The sequence below is a fragment of the Quercus lobata genome, chromosome 2 (genome assembly GCF_001633185.2).
Source record: "Quercus lobata isolate SW786 chromosome 2, ValleyOak3.0 Primary Assembly, whole genome shotgun sequence".
NCBI classification, from domain to species: domain Eukaryota; kingdom Viridiplantae; phylum Streptophyta; class Magnoliopsida; order Fagales; family Fagaceae; genus Quercus; species Quercus lobata.
In genome coordinates, this window is record NC_044905.1 from 98,884,038 (window position 1) to 98,901,602 (window position 17,565).

The following is a 17,565-nucleotide window of genomic DNA, read 5'->3' on the forward strand; positions in this document are numbered from 1 at the left end:
ATAGAAACTTAGCTGATTGCACTCAAGTTTATGACAATCACCATATCAGATAGAGTTCTCTCTTTTGACCAAACCATTCTATTATGGTGTATAAGGGACTGCATTTTGGTGTATTATGACATGTTCCTCACAAAGGAGAATAGACACTTAGAAATATTCACCATTTTCAGTTAATACACCATTCAATTCAAATCATCATGCTTATATAAATTATATCATTTTTTTACATAAATTTCAAGAATTTGAAATTTAAATTTAAAAATCTCAATCTAGCATGCCACAAATAATATAAGCACAACCAAAACATATTGATAAATAATACTAAGTTTGAACATATCATTAATAGCATATCCATTGCCTACTAGTGTCCCATACTTGAACACGACCATTCTTAAATAACAAATTGGCTTCTCTTGATATCAGGTATGTGAAAAACATAGCATTGGCCAAAAGAACTTCTTGCCAAAACTCAATTTCACTTCAACAATGCACTTTTCATAAACTTTTGCCTTATTGTGGATATCCACAAACACCTTTAGTTATATGGAGGACTCCTCATAAGTCTTGAATTGTGCCTTGTAGTTGTACACATGCAACATTGCACCCCAATCAAACCACCAATCGGAAGGATTTATAACTACAACCATATGAAATATAATGATCTTTATTACATGCATCACTTACCATAGCAATAATGTCTTTAATGACGATTGCTTTGATAGTTTTTAGACCCTTTAAAACACAATTGATTTAACCTATGTAATTAACCAAGTTGTTACTTAGTCCAATTTAACAAATCTAGGTTATCACAATTACAAAGATCATATCATGCAAAGCAGCGGAAAGATAAATAACACAAGATATGATCATCCAAGAAACCAAACCGGTAAAAACCTGAGGAGGATTTGACCTAGCTATCCTCAAGGTAAACTTGAATCCACTATCTTGAAAGAATCGAAATTCATACAATAAGACTTACAAGCCCCCACGCTCGACTTCTTATTGCTACCAACCAGTAGAACTTACTGACACGACCACGTGCAAGTTCCGAATCCACGGACTCCTTCTTTCTTGGATTCACCACCAGATACAAGCACACCCGCTTGTGTTTTCTTTAAACTTTAATGGCAGCAACCGAGTTGATCATCAAGGTGTAGATAATATCTCCTCCTTAAAAACCCTAAGTTTATGTAAAGGAAAGCTCCTCTAGATCTCACAAGAGATTTACACAAACCGCAATATGAGCAACACTAAAATGTAGCTAGGGTTTGCCTTTTATACTTAGGACAAATTAGAAAACCCTAAAACGTTTTAAACAATTAGGGCTGAGTTGGAAATCTGCAAAAAAAACATTCTGCCTGAGCTTCGATCGATCAAGCCTAAGCTTCGATCGATCGAGCCAAGCCGAAATGCATTAATCTTTTCTGCATTAGCTTGATTCCAACTTTACATTAAATACACAACTTTGAGCAAGACTAAAACACTTCTAAACACATTGTTTTGATCATGGTTTGCCAACAATACATATTAGAGTTCTAAATACATAAATACTGAGTCTTTAAAACCTAACATGCTTCATTGGCATTTCCATCTTTATCCTTCTTATTTTTTAAGAATTTATATACTCAAAAGTAATGGTCTTTCTTTCCACAAAGGAAACATGACATATTCTTCTTGTCATAAGAAGCACTATTCAACCTATGAAATTAATATAAATTCTCCAAGGAATGATAAGTCAAATATATATACATATAAATGACTTAAAACCCATCATGCCTTTTAAAATCAATCAAGATGTCATGAAAACCATCAAGGTGGGTGGGTGTCCGTAGTGTTTTTTATTCACATGGTTACTAATGAAAATAGTATCATCAACAATTCTATTAAAACATCAATTAATGTTTATACTCTACGTCTATTCAACACAAGAAAAAGACTGAACTTGTTGATAGCAATTTCAGTTAGAAATCATAGAAAACATGACAACCCATATACCAAAGTTCTAACTTTCTTGTGATAACAAGAAGCCCATAAATAAATAAATAAACCTCCTAGAATTACTTAGTTTCAATACTAAGATTCCAAACAATGCAAAGAAATGGTTATTTCACAGATATCATTTCATAAATGCTTCTATGTCAGAATTCTCAAGTTGTACATAAATCTGCAACACATGCAAAGATTCTAACAAAGAAACTCATCAATCAATTTAAAATTCAAATTGCCTATAAACAAGAAATTCATACCTTCAATGTTCAAATTATGAACATTTAATGCATTCATAATGTGAAAGAATCATCTCCTTGTCTTGCCAACAAAGAAACTTGTTTCTTTAAGCCTTGTTCCATTGAATCTTTTATATAATCGATTCATCATTTGAAGAACTCTTCAAATCCAAACCAATTGCTCTTTCTACTGTGTAAAATTGGTTCCATTAAAGCGATCCAATTTCACCAAACTATAGTTCAACATTTTCAAAGTTGTACCATCATTTACTCCTTATCTTGTAGTCAAATATTGTCTAAGATTGTTGGGGATATTACACAAAGTAATAATAGAAGAACAAGATTAACATAAAAGACAAACAGAAAATAGATAACTTGGAGGCACTATATCGTTTTCCTTAAACAATATTTGTCCCCCACACTTTTGTTGCTAAAGGGTTATCACAAATTTGTCCCCAGGATACAAACAAGATATTGAGTTCTACAGATAGCAATTTTGGAGAATAACCATAGGATTCTTATGTTTCTTGTGTTATTTTTCAAGTGAACATAAGCCTCTATTTATACCCATAGGGTTATGTTCATGAAAAAGCACGTATAGAGAGTTAGTTATTTTTCAAGTGAACATAAGCCTCTATTTATGAAAAAGCATGTATGGAGAGTTAGTTTTTTATTTTTTATTTTTCATAAACTGGTTAACAAAGATTGAAACCTCTTCAACTTTTCTGAACAGTCACCAGAAAATTTTGCAAAAAAATTCTAGAAAATTCAGATTTTCGAATTTTCACTTAGAAAATTTCAGAACTTGAATTTTCACTTTATGAAACCATATTTTCCAAACTCAAACATCATTATTACAGTCTATCCTTGTATTTACCTATATATAGTATATACAACATTTAGGTAGATTCCATTGAGTGGCGAGTGTGTTTAGTCTTATATCCTTGGTGATTTCTTTTGGGTGGGGATTATTTTGCATCACTTTGGATTTTCCATAGGTGGTGAACTTATTATACTTTTGAGTGAGTCCCATTTCTTGTTTTCTTCAATTAGGAATTTTTCCCGATATCATTTGGTCGAGTCCAAAACTATAAAAGTTAATGGCATAAGTCCATATTTTAGATTAGTATGTTATGCCTAGAACGATGAAGATTCACATCAACACAAGGATATAAATGGAACATGATCATCTCAAATTCACTTTATATGGAGAATGTCCTTCTAATGGTTACTTAATGTTTTGTTTCTTAGATTTGATAGTGTATAAAATGTCATATCATTTAAAATTTTAAATAACGTTGTTGTGGATACACTTTTAAATTTAGTTTTTCTATGGGCATATCAAAATATCACAACAAGCTAAGTTGTTAACTCTCCATACGTCAAAATAAAAATAAATAAAATAGTCAAGGATGAAACCATTTACAAGCTGAGGGGGGCTGTCCCCCCACCCCCTCCCCCCCAAATTTTTTAAAATATTAAATAGTAGGTATATATTTATGATTTTAGAAAATAAGACCAAGAAAAATTATATTTACCCTCCTCAAGAAAATTATATTTGCCTCTTTCGATTTCTAATCCTAGTTCTGTCCCTAAAAATAGTATACATGTCTCTATCACAACTAAAGACAATTGTGTTGTGAAAATATTATAACATTTTGTTGTGGCTTTTGGAATTTCTTTTTTTTTTTGAGAAGACCCATATTTAATTTAAACCATCAAAAATAAATTTATTTCAAATATATATGAAATGAATGAACAGAAAACGGAAGAAGGGACAAGGGCACACTTGGGATTCACAAGGAAGATGACAATAAGGACAAAAACGGTTCTTTCAAAAAAGATAAAAACGATTAGAAGTCAACAAAAACGAGTTTTTGCCGAAATTAAACAAAATGAAAACAATCGAGTTGGCAGGGTGGAAAAGAACAAACAAAAAATTATCTACAACTTCAGGTGGTGCAAACGTAGTACACGTACGCGTTTATCTTTATCAAAAAAAAAACGAAGTCCACGTGAAAAATAAACAGCCAAGGAGTGAATGACATCTGTACTTCCGATAGAAGATAACTGTTTATGCCCGAGTGTACCACAAAAAACTTCATAACTTTTACCACAATTTACCACGTGATAAGTTGTGAGTATTAGAGAAAAAATAGTGAATGTTTACATCTCTACTATTCACAACTCGTCACATAGCAAGTTTATGGCAAAAGTTATTTTTTTTTTGCAGTATTAACATTTCTCATACAAGACTGGCTGAATAATAGATGCAATTAATGCAATTGCCTAAAACTCCCAAATAAAAAAAAGGCCCCACTTGTAAAAAAAAATTATATATATAATATATTTATCTATATATTTTAATTTAAAAAAATTTAAGTACTTTTATTGGTCAATAAAATGCATTAAAAATGTTACATTGTATCCTAAAATGCACTGCACAATAACAGTGCACACAACTTGATAGGACAATACTGCAAAGTGCTATGTGCACTATGCAGTCTTGTCCACAAGCCCCAACACATCACAAGGCCTAAACTAAGTTGGCCCCACACGAACCCACATTAATTAATAAGTTATCACATTTTTTTTAATGCAAACTCTTACTTTATTAATTATTATAAATTATCACACTAATTAATAATTTAATGTATATTATATCAACTCATTTCTATTATAGTGATACTAATTTATTGAACCATGTAATAAATTAATTTTTATTTGTGCAGGTTTAAACTTAATATGGAGTGCTCAACCTCCCCATTTTTCTCATCATCTAGAGTTTCCTTCTAAGTTATTCTCAAAAAAAAAAAAAAAAAAAAGGTTTCCTTCTAAGTTTGTTTTCAAAAAGAAAAATACAGATTTCCTTAGTTCTATAAATATAGTGGAAATTGCTATTTGCTACGGTTCTTTCTAGCCTCAAATACATTTACAGGGTACACGAAATTCATTGCTGCCAGAAATTTTTTTTAATGGATAAAATTATGTTTGTTAAATATCTGACTTCTCTACTTGACTTTGCTCTAACAGCGACAAATATATAGTTAATCGGGTGATTAACAAAAAAAAAATGTGAAAATTATGTTTGTAAATAATGATCATAACACATTGCTTTCTCCTTTCTCTATATCTTAAATTTATCCTATTGTTGCTTTTTTTGAGAGAAAATTGATAGTAGACTTTGTGAGAGTTGTTGCCTTAGACTACAAGTTACATAAGTTTTACAAATTGATTTGTAATTAATCATAAAAAGTTAGTTCAAATATTCATTTATGAGTAATGATAGAGATTCAACAAATTTTACTGCATAAATTTTACAAATTGATATATCACCAATCATATAAAGATACTTTAGATATTTATTCATCATTTGTTGTAGTGACACTAGTCACATTCATTGTCATGTTAGTTTACAACCTTTTGTAGTAAAATATGTAGTAACTTTTTAGTATTTTCCTTAATCTATTATATATATAAAATTGAATACAGTTCGTTTTAGTTCAAAACCCCCCCAATTAGAATATATAATTTCATATACAAACATGATCATAATATATGTCTAAAGTCTAATACTAAAATATGTAACTCAACTAGTTGACACTTTTTTGTATTTCCAAAACATTCAATCTTTTAGATTCATATCCCCCTCCCCTATTGTAACTATCAAACTATTAAAAAAATCTATATAAAAATACAATCATATTAATATATAGATATATATATATAAATTAGATTATGTTAAATTTTCCATATATTACACAGATTTCCAATTAATTATCATGAATATTTGTGAATATTTTATAGTAAAATTGATACTGATTTTAGTAATTGCTGTCTTAAAAAGAGGCCCCCCTTCTTACCACCAAATCAGTTAAGAATTCCCATCTCCCATTCATATTACCATATCGATAAGGAAAAGTCTAGGACCACATAATTTTTCACAACTTCTTGTCAAAATTGTAACTTGGCAGAATGTGATTGGTAAAGAAAAAATTATTGGTCCATGTGTAAATGATAATTAACTAATCACAATCTGACACGTTTAAGTTGTGGCAAAAAAATTGTAGAATAATTTGTGATCCTAGAACCACTCTATGGATAAATGTTCACCAAAAGTCTATTGGCTGTCACATTCATACCACGTTCTTAATTAACTCATGGTTGCCAATTAGCATAAGGGTGCTGGCAAGGCAATTCTACTTCAATTATTATACACCGCTAGGACCACAACATTTCATGACACGTGCCCTATTAGAGTATAATAATTTAGTAGGAGCATCCCCAAGAAATATTTAGATCGTGGGTTTATCGATTTCGGTTTAGGATGTGAGGTAAATTTAGAAGTTTTAAATTCAATTCATAAATAACACTATTGATTTATCGGTTTTCAAAGTTCTTAATTCGTTATTGTATTTTTGGGTGAAACGTCAAAGTCACATATTCCTGGTGAATTCACCTACTTTCTTTTAAGTGAGGCTCAAGGTATCATGGGAGGTTTCTCACCAGAGTTCCTTAGTAGAGCTTATAAAATGAATAAGAATGAAGCAAATAAGCTCGCAAAAAGCCAAACTGGGGTTCTGATAATTAAGCTACATTGAAGGAAAAACTATGCCTAAACCAAATGAAAACTACACTAACAAATTGGTCTATAACATTGTAGCTGCATTGCCTGATATTCGTGTCTCATGTGTGTAATAAACACAAAACCACCAAGCCAATCCCTCCAATAGCTAGCTACACCTTATGGCTAACCCTTACAGTCCTTTAGAAGTTGTGATTGAGTCTGCCCTCATGTCACAAGAATGAAACCTTACGTGGTGGTTTACATGTGGGACATAAAAAATAACCTCCGTTCTTCCAAGGAAATATCATTGGCTGACGTAGAACACAAAAATAATAATATTAGTGTTTTAAACCAGGTTTATAATACATTATATAACTAGAGTACAACTACAAAAGGGCCTAACTTTTGTAGATGTAGACTGGGGTTACAAAAGGGCCTAACTTTCGTGTGTGTTCTAATAAATATTACTGTTTACTCAGAAAAAAAAAAAAAAAAAAAAAAAAAAAAAAAAAAAAAAAAAAAAAAAAAAAAAAAAAAAAAAAAAAAAAAAAAAAAGATATTTATCCCAATTAGTTGTGTGTCTAGTATCCGCTGTTTATAACCCCAATTTACAACTACAAAAGTTAGACCCTTTTGTAGTTGTACTCTTGTTATGTAATGTATTATAAACCCGGTTTAAAACATTAATATTATTATTTTTGTGTGTGTTCTAATAAGTATTACTGTTTACTCAAAAAAAAAAAAAAATAGAGATGTTTATCCCACATTGGTTGTATGTGTCTAATGTCCACTGTTTATAACCTCAGTCTACAACTACAAAAGTTAGACCCTTTTGTAGTTGTACTCTAATTATGTAATGTATTATAAACTCGGTTTAAAACACTAATATTACTTTTTTTCGTATATGTTCTAATAAGTATTATTGTTTACTCAAAAAAAAAAAAAATGAGAAAGCTCAAGAAGACACAAGTTTTAACATGACACTCAAACAAGAAATAAAGAAAGCCATGGGAGGACATGAAATAGATGCACATTTAAACAAGAAGAAGAAGTTGATTAATAAAACAACACAGAATGTATGTGGAAAACCCTAGATAAGGGATAAAAAACCACGAACATGGTTGAATATAAAGACAGGTGTGAAGTCATCATATTCTCTCTTTTGAATCTTTTCACAACCGTGATATTATCTGCTAACTAAAGGATAAGAGCTGCGCCAACGTGACATTGGGACCTGTAGGTAGGTAGCTTTGCCATTGCTTAGGAGACAAGTCTTGGACATTGAGGGAGACATCATGAATATTGTGATTGGTACACATGTTCCTAAGGTGACTCATGGTGCACTCAACTAATAAGGGGTGTCACATTAGAAAGTCACTATCTCCCTTTTTGTGAGTGCTTGAGTACCATGTCAAGTGTAAATCTTACTTCCTTCCTAAAGTAGTCACACCTTTAGCACGGACCAAGACAAGCTCTCTTAGCCAACACCTATTCTGCTCCCTTCCCTCATAGTTGCTCCACGTGTAGAGTTTAGATTCAACCACTTACGCATTCTCCCATGCCTTAGTGGTGTTATGTACATACAATGAATTGAAAATTATATCATACGTCTAATCATTTATATTCAGTTGTTAATAAGATTTGCCACAAATGTAAGGTCTCCTTGATCGATCCTTTTTTTTTTTTTTTAAATTGAACTTACCGGTTAAAAAAAGCCAAAACCAGTGGAATTATTCAGCATCCCTCCGACCTCTGAACCCAAATCTAACCAAAAATCATGCTCTCATCCAGACCAAGTTTGAAGAGATGTTGAGATTTAAACTTATCCATGATTTTTATTTTAAAAAAAACCTTATCCATGATTTTATCGCCCAAAAAAAAAAAATCATCCATAATTTTCATTAGTAGAAAAATGTAAATTTCATATTATACTTAAACTATTTAAATTGAAATTGAAATCAGAACATATTTTCCCGAATATTTCTATCTAGATGAATCATTTGAGTATTTAGCAATAAATCACAATTCTGAACAACTAGAAACAAAAGTGAAGGTGGAAAGGAAGTAGTTTTATGCAATGTACAGTATAATTTCTTTTCACCTACTAAAAAATTTACTTTGAATAAAATTATTGACTAAAAAGTTGTCCTTGCCTGTCTCAGATCATGACCAAGGTTTTTTTTTTTTTTTTTGGGGGGGGGGGGGGGGGGGGGGAATAAGTCTGTCTAAGGGACTCAACTAGAATAAAACTGCAGGATAGCAAAAGACAGTAGAGAAACCTGAGCATATGATAGACTTCACACCAAATTACTAAGAAAATCATCTGGAGTACAATCGTCTTTACAGTAATCAGACTTGAGCAGGCAAGCATCTGTGTAGAGAGTTGAAAAATGGAGAAGGTAGCCCACATGGATTGGTAAGCCCTCTTGATCTAGTTGTTATCATTTTTTGATGTATTAATTCTAGAATTTAAGTTTTCTCACATTTTCCCCTTTGGTTTTGCTATTTAGGTTTGATGTAGTTTGGGTTCCAATTAACTTAAATAGTAAAGTGTCTTGTCGTCGAATAAAATATCTAAGATTTAATCTCTGCCTACACCAAAACCAATTGGTGTCTTGGTCTGATGATAAAGAGTAATTATCAGAGAATGATGTCATAGGTTAAAATTGTCTCTAATAAAAAAAAGCCGGATGTTTTACATTTTATGATGGAAAGATGCTACACCATAAGTATGCAATTAACTAATGAAAAATAATATTTTTTGAAAAATAATTCTCACATAAAAAATTTATATTAATTTTACAGATTTTTTCATGAAAAGTACTTTTTTTAATGGAAAAATTTTAACGAAATTAGACTAAAGGCTTGAATTGAATAAATTTGAAAATTAGAGACTTATAATTGAATGAAAGTAAAGTTAAAAGATTGAAATGAATTTCAGTTAAACTTAGAGGGTACAATTCAAAGTTTTACAATTCACGAAGTTGTGACATATAAGTATGCAACTACAACTCCTCAAGTATAAGTACTTATATAGTTGCTTCTTACACCACCAAAAAGAGTATACATCTGCTTCTTCGAAAGTAGAGAATATAGTTTATTCCTTAGAAGTTACAATTTTACATAAAAACATATTTTATTTTATATAATTAACCACACAGCATTATATTTGATTTGCAAGCTGATTAATCCTCTGGAGGGATGAGGATTTTGTTCTTTCCAATATTTGACTTGAAAAGTTCCCCAAACTCTGCGGAAACATTGAGGGAAGCTTCTACCACCCCAAGAGATAATGCTCCCCAAGCTGATTCCTTGCTAGCTAAATCTTCAAAGGCAGGCCTGCAAAGAAAAAAAAAAAATATATATATATATATATATTTTAAAAGAAAAAAAATAAATGTTAATTAACTTTTTATGTGAATAAGTTTTTTTTTTTTTTTTTTAAATAATTACAATATGCCGCTAATCCCGCAACTCAAACTCTTTCCCCTCTTAGACCTTCAAGCACTTTGTGCATGAAGAGGTGTCAATTCAGTTACAAGGCCTTTAGCATGTAAATAAGTATTATTAAACATACAATAATTATATTATTAGACAGATCATATTATTGTACATACTTTTTTTTTGTATGTCTCAAATTTATACTGTTCATCTATTATTATAAAATATATATTAGATAAGGTAATATTCGATATTAACCGTTAAGATTAGGCAAGTATAGTGCATACCAAAAAAAAAAATTATAAAAAATTGTCTGACATAGAATTCTCCAGTATGAGATATTCAAGCTTGAGTAGAGAAAAATGAAACTGATGCTTACTTGCTAGTTGTTATCATAGAGAAATACTCCAGTCCATCACCGCCTGCAACTTTGGCATCAACAAAAAATTTTGGCACCACAAGCAAGTGACCAGGCTTTAATTCCGTGTCCAAGACTTGCTTACCATTAATGCCCACAATTTGAACCTGACAAGTTCCTTTCACTACGTAAATTAGTTGAACTGAAGAATCAGTAGTATAAATTGGTGAAGACATGGCTTTAGCATCAAGTTTAACAAGTTTGGCAATCAGCTCAACTTGTCCAAGGAAAGGAAACTTGGCCTCAGTCAATGAAGTGACTAGTCCACCATGCTTGACATCAATATCAGGCACTGCAACATTGATGTTGTACACCAATTTGTTGGTATTGTCTTTGTTGGGCTTAGCCAATCTTTTTCCATCTTGAAGCTTAATTATTAGGAACCCAGTTTGGCTTTTTGCAAGCTTATTTGCATCATCTTTGTTCACATTATAAGCTCTGCTAATGAAGTCAGGTGAGAAACCTCCCATGATACTTTGAGCCCCACCTAAAATGAAGTAGGTGAATTCTCCGGGAATGTAAGACTTGGAGGTTTCACCCAAGAATACTATAACCAGTTCAGAATCTCCATCATTGAACCACCATGACACTGATCCCAGTACTACTGGTACAACATCTCCTTTCTTAAGTTTCAATACCACCTCCTCTGCTGTGTTAGGTAACACCATTCCAACTACTCCATCACTACCTGCACTACTTATAAGTTGATAAGATTTTTGTTCACAAATATGAGAGCCCTTGTTACGTATATGGAATGGTACAGTAGCTCATGGATTATCGAAGCACAGAAACTCATGGATTATCCAAATAAATAATATAAATTTAACTATTAAACTAATTGTTGTCTTAAAAACTTAACATGTGGAAAATTGAAAATTTTAATCATGATAAATTATTAATTATTTCAAAAGATTAAGTTTATAAGAAATTATGAATTTAATCATTTTATCATTATTATTGCAACATCATGGAGGGGAATCTAGTTTAAATCTCCTCCCAAATTGTAAGGTAGTAATAGCCTAGTATTAGGTTTTACTTTTATTCATTGTAGGTTTGATGGATGGAACCCAAAAATAATCTCGTAGTATCATAATTTAAAATAATTTTATTTTTGTTTATTTAAAATCTAATATACATACAGACATATTCTATATAAGATATAATCATTCAAATTATAGAAAATCTTAATAGATGAAAAAAAATTCAAGATTATAATAAAACACAAAAATGATTTTTTGCTAAATAGTAATATGAAAATATTGTTGATGTTTAATAAAAATATTTAAAAAATAGAATTAAAAATACTAATTTTGATCATTTCAATATTGTCGTATATAAAATAAAAAATTATTTTGTTGATAAAAATACTGAAGGGAAGACAAATTGAAGTTTTTTTTTTTTTTTTTCTCATAAACAAATTGAAGTATTTTTGTACAAAGTATAATACAAAAAACGTTGAATATGTGTTTTATACATTTAATTTAGAAAATATGTATTTTTTAGAAAAATAAAATTAATTTTCATACAATAAATGGGAATTTTAAAAAGCATATGATGTCTGTGTAATATACAATATAATATTTTACTAACTATGGAAATGATAAGGATCCTTTTCCTTATTGGTTAGGAATCAAAGGATTCCTTTGATATTTACTACATGTTAACATTAATTAATTTCTCTCTAATGCAAATATAAAAACTGTCATTAAGGGTTAAACCTTAGAGGCCCACCACTTTCTTTTTTTTTTTAAGTAGAAAAAGTTTGCAACAAATTAAGTTTGCAATAAGTCATTGGTCTCATTCTTATATTAATATTTTTGTTATCATTGGTCTCATTATTTAGTCCAAAGTATACAAATTAAAAAAAGACAAGAGATGTAGATCTATTGTGGTTTTCAATTAATTTAAATTGTATATAATACAATTTTCCCCTCTTCAAATAAGGAATTGGATTTAAATCTCGCCTACACCAAGAAAAACTTACTAACATTTTTTTTTTAATCAATACTTATTGATGTCTTGTTCTAATAATAAAGTATGATGATTAGATAGCAAATGTCATACGTTTAAAAAAAATTTAAATGCATAAATATTTACTAACCTTGAAGAACATAACCAATTTTGGAAGAATCGGCATAGTGGGGAAGAGCAAAGCCGCGTGGCTGCAGAACAAGCTTGCCAGCACCGACCTTGGTCTCACGAAGTAAAGGGGATTCAGAACTTGACCAACTATAGTATGAGCCACCATCTCCCTCGAATAACTTTTGGGCAAACTTTGGTTTCAAGTCAAACTCCATCTTCGTTTGCTCTTCAATTAATGCCAAAAAAAAACCAAGCAGGTTCGTTAGGATTAATGTAAACAGAGAGCATACTCAATTTTTTCCCCTTTGGCTAAGTTTGATTCCAAATTCCAATAGTAAGTAAATCGAGAAGACATAGCTTAACTAGCTACCTTTCAAAGTCAAAACTTAATTAGTACTCTTCTAACCTAACTAATTCCAATAGTAAGCACTTGGTACATGGGCTTGATGATTGATTTTTTAATTGTTAAATAATGAAACAATCTATAATATATATAAAAAAATGAAGAAGTTTGATTTTTGATTGGCCTCATACTATTATGTCACATAAACTTTGAGGTCTCACAATTTTACACATCATAAATTTGATGTATTTTTTAATTGAATTTAAATTTTATTTTATATTTAAACCCTCTATTAGAATCTCTAATAACATATTTTATTTAAATAATAAAATATATGGTTCCATATTCAAAGTTAAAAACACAATCGTAAGAATTCAATGTCTAATGCTACTATGCTAGAATGTGTATTTTCATATACATAAACATTCACAATAAATTACAGTTACTATTTATAACTATCATAATTATTTTCTAATTTTTTTCATAAAAATCAAATTTTCATATTTAAAATAAAATAAAATAAACAAAATCATATTATATTATATTTTAATTTGTTCTAGGCATTGTATGGATCATTGAGTAATAATATTAAATTAAAAAAGAAAACAAACTAAGTGCCCTTACACTGATTAATTTAAATAAAAACTTATGGGATGATAAATTTTGACAGATATTTTCAAATTTTGTAATAAAAATGAGGAAAAATAAAAATCGTTAGATTGTTTTATGTATGATTTTTTTTAAATAAAAAAAAAATTACACCAATGTCTTTTGAGATTCACCAAATTACACTACCTCAAATCGTAATTGAAATGACATGGCCCCTCTTGAGAATTGTATAAATGTTTCAGATAAATCTATTCCCTCTCACACTGCAACCTCTTTAACAAAATATTTCTGTTTTTTTTTTTTTTTAATCTTGCTATATATTTATATATCATTTCATCCAAATTTTAGGAAAAATTTTATTTTGTTAAAAAGAACTGCTCATTACGAAAGTTAGACATAAACTTATTCTGTGATATATATATATATATATATATATATATAAACGGTGATGAAGATGTGTCTCTTTGTCCATAATTTGAAGAGTTAGGTATATACTTATCTACAACATTTATACAAACTACAAATGAGAACGTGCCATTCATCAATATTTTGGAGAAATATTATTTTGTAAAGTCTTAAGAAATATTAAAATGGACAAGAGTCTTGAAATTCAACTGACACTTTATAGTATTGCCAACGAATACATCCATAAAGATTCAATTATTATCCTACTTCCCCCTTAAAAAAAAAAAAAAAAGACACATTAAAGGATGCTAATGATTATCTACGACTCTGAGTGTGTTGTGCTAATGGAACTCGAAGTCAAAGTACTCAAAGATGTGCTCCTATCCATGAATAAAGACTGTGTGTGTGTTGTGCTAATGAATAAAGTACGTTAAGATGTGCACTACTACCTATCCATAAAAAAAGAGTGTGTGTGTGTATTGCTAAATGCTAATGGAACTCAAAGTACGTGAAGATGTGCTCCTATCCATAAATAAAGACCGTGTGTGTGTTGCTAATGGAGGAAACTCAAAAATACTTGAATATATTTGTGCTCCTATCCATAAATAAAGAGCTATAAATTTGAGAATAATTTCCACAGGAGAGTGTTGGCAGCATAAGAATTCCATACCTTTATTTCAGGAGAAGAGAACAGTAGCAAGTTTGCACTGCATTGAGAGAATGATGAGCAATATAATGAAGTTGCCATATTACTAAGCGCTACATTTTATAGATAAGAATAAAAGACGCAACTTCCAAGGCCGTTTGAAGCAGCTGAACAATAGATACAATTAATTCAATCGTTGAAGCCTCAAATAAAAGAAGACCCACTTAAATATATATATATATAATATATATTTATCTATATATTTCAATTACAAATATATTAAAAAAATTAATCTTTTTATTGATCAATATATTGCATTAAAAATATCCCATTCTATCCTAAAAACAATGCATAGTCTGCTCACTATCACACTCTACAGTGACAGTGCACACTGCACACAATTTTATAGAATGATAGCCTTATAGTACTCAATTGTTGAGTATATAATATTTTATAATCTAAAAAAGTTGAGAAAAATTTCATAACTACTGCGCAAGTGCAAGAGATCTCTGCATATAGCTATTAGCTAGCCCCCACCCACACAGCTACATTGCCTACACATTCATTAACCCAGTAACCCACCCATACCCAATGTATACCCACTCAAATTAACATATATATATATATATATTTTTTTTTTTTATGCAAGCTTTTACTTTATGGATTATTATAAATTATCACACTAACTAATAATTTGATGTATATCATATCAACTCAATTGTATTATAATAATACTGATTTATTGAACCATGTAATATATTAATTTTTATTTGTACAAGTTTAGACTTTAAAGTATAAAGTGGTTACGGATTTAGAAAATTTGCAATAACCAATTAGTAATTTTGCATCTCAAAAAGCAAGAAAAATATATTTTAAATAAAAAAATTTAGTAAATATTTAAATATCAAAAAGACTCCACTTAAAATGTTCATTTAAGGCCCCCAAAGTTGTTGAGCCGGCCTGGCAACTTGTCCTTGGTTGAGGCAGCAGTCAGTGGCGACTCCAGAAATTTTGTTCAGGGTGTTCCTATTCCACTTTGAAAAAATTTCGGGTAATTTCAGTCTGTTTTGAGACATTTTGGTAAATATCAACCGAAATTCAAGATTTGGCCTGCATGAAGTTTGTGCTTTAAAAAAAAAAAAGTTCTTAAAACCAAAACAAATTTGCATTCTATACACCGAAAAATCTCAAAAGGAAAAAAAAAAAAATGAAAAGAAAAGAAATGAACAAAGGTATCTATAGAATAAACTATAAGTTCATTTGAAATATTAATAAAATTATTAATTATTGTTGTTTAGTTGTTTCATAAATTTGTTTTTCTTTTATAAACTATAATTTGTTGTATTGTTGTTTCATTAATTATTAAATTATTAATTGATGTTTAGCCTAATTTAATTTAATTTTTTTGTCTTTTATAATGTATTAGTTAATTAAATTATTAATTATTGATGTTTAGTTGCTTCGTTAATTTTTTTTTACTAACTACTAGCAGACTAGCATACCCCACTGTGCATTAGCACACACTAGTACACACCTCATGTGTGCACACACCCTTGCCTCTCCAATACTGTACCGGAGGCCGTTTTGGTTTAGTTAGAGAAACGAAATATTTTGATACCAATTAATATCGGTGTATTGTTTTGAAATTACTACTAAATATATATATTTTCTTAAAAATTTTATATATTCTCTTAAAAATATAAAATGATTTAAATCTGACATAATAATTCCTTTAAATGTAGTAATAATTATGGTTGTAGTATAAATTTTTTTTTAGAAGAGTTGTAGTTTAATAATATTATCAAGTACATGTACTTACAACCTTTTTATTTCAAAAAAAAAAAAAAAAAGTAAATGTACTTACTAAATGCAATAATGAAAAGACAAGAGAAATAAAAATTAATGTGCAAATGTAAAAGCTAGGCACGTGGGTGGTTGGAAATAAGGTTGAAAATTTTGAAAACTGTTGACTCATTCAATGACTTCAGTATTCATGTGAGGAGTGGGACTCTAATGTACAAAGAACATACGGTAATTGGCGTTCAAAACTAGAAATAACAAAGAGCAGAGAAGCGGAAAAGTCGAAGAAAAACAGAGAACGGAGAAGAAACGGCAAGGAAGAAGAAGCTGAAGCAGGTGGGGAGACTGCGGTTGACCAAATGGAAGTGGCCGGAGACATGGAAGTGACCGGCGATGTGGTGGTGAGTGGTTGTAACGACAAAAACTGATGATTTTTTTTTTTTTTTTTGTAGATTTTAGTTCAAAATTTGTTTGGCATAAAAATTTTGAGGATGTTCCTGATATTACTTGAGGGTGTTCCTATTTTTTTTTAAAGGTAAACAAATAAAAAAAATTTAATTATTATATATAATTTTTTTTTTTTTTTGAAGTCAGGGTGTTCCTGGGAACACCCTGACCTCTGATTAGCGTCGCCACTGGCAGCAGTCACTAGCTCGCCTTTTGGAAGTGGTAGTACATGCATCCCAATATCCATTCTCTCACGTAAAAGCAAGGTCGAACTCAGGTGGGGCCCAAGGGCCTGGCCCTGGGTCCATATTTTTTTTAGTCATTCTATATTTTATTTTTGTAATTGAGGCCATTTTCCGCAATCAGTTTAGCTAGCATAATTCAAATAGTAATTATCCAACCCAAAAACTTAATAAAAAAATAAAAATATTCACAATAATAATTGTATTTTAGCAAAAAAAAAAAACTATTTTACCAATAAAGAACAAAAAAATCATATGTTATTGGAGAAGCTAAAACTAAATTTTTTGCAACTATAATAAACTGGTATAAATACTAACTGATTGTAGCAACTTGTTAAGA

The 17,565-nt window shown here is 30.0% G+C and overlaps 2 protein-coding genes across 2 annotated transcripts; one reads left to right on the forward strand and one right to left on the reverse strand.

Annotated features, from left to right (window-relative positions):
* Positions 1 to 9,749: 9,749 nt before the first annotated feature.
* On the reverse strand, positions 9,750 to 14,862 carry LOC115963062 (glutelin type-B 2-like). Its single transcript, XM_031081953.1, has 4 exons — positions 14,761 to 14,862; positions 12,753 to 12,959; positions 10,613 to 11,339; positions 9,750 to 10,131 (listed from the first exon to the last, which is right to left on the reverse strand). Exons 2-4 carry the CDS (start codon positions 12,946 to 12,948, stop codon positions 9,978 to 9,980), a joined length of 1,077 nt encoding a protein of 358 aa, XP_030937813.1. The 5' UTR covers positions 12,949 to 12,959; positions 14,761 to 14,862; the 3' UTR covers positions 9,750 to 9,977.
* Positions 14,863 to 15,083: 221 nt separating this feature from the next.
* Positions 15,084 to 17,075, forward strand: LOC115974011. Its single transcript, XM_031094240.1, has 4 exons — positions 15,084 to 15,160; positions 15,724 to 15,787; positions 16,725 to 16,937; positions 16,989 to 17,075. The coding sequence occupies exons 1-4, from the start codon at positions 15,084 to 15,086 to the stop codon at positions 17,067 to 17,069; spliced, it is 435 nt and encodes a 144-aa protein (XP_030950100.1). The 3' UTR covers positions 17,070 to 17,075.
* Positions 17,076 to 17,565: the final 490 nt, after the last annotated feature.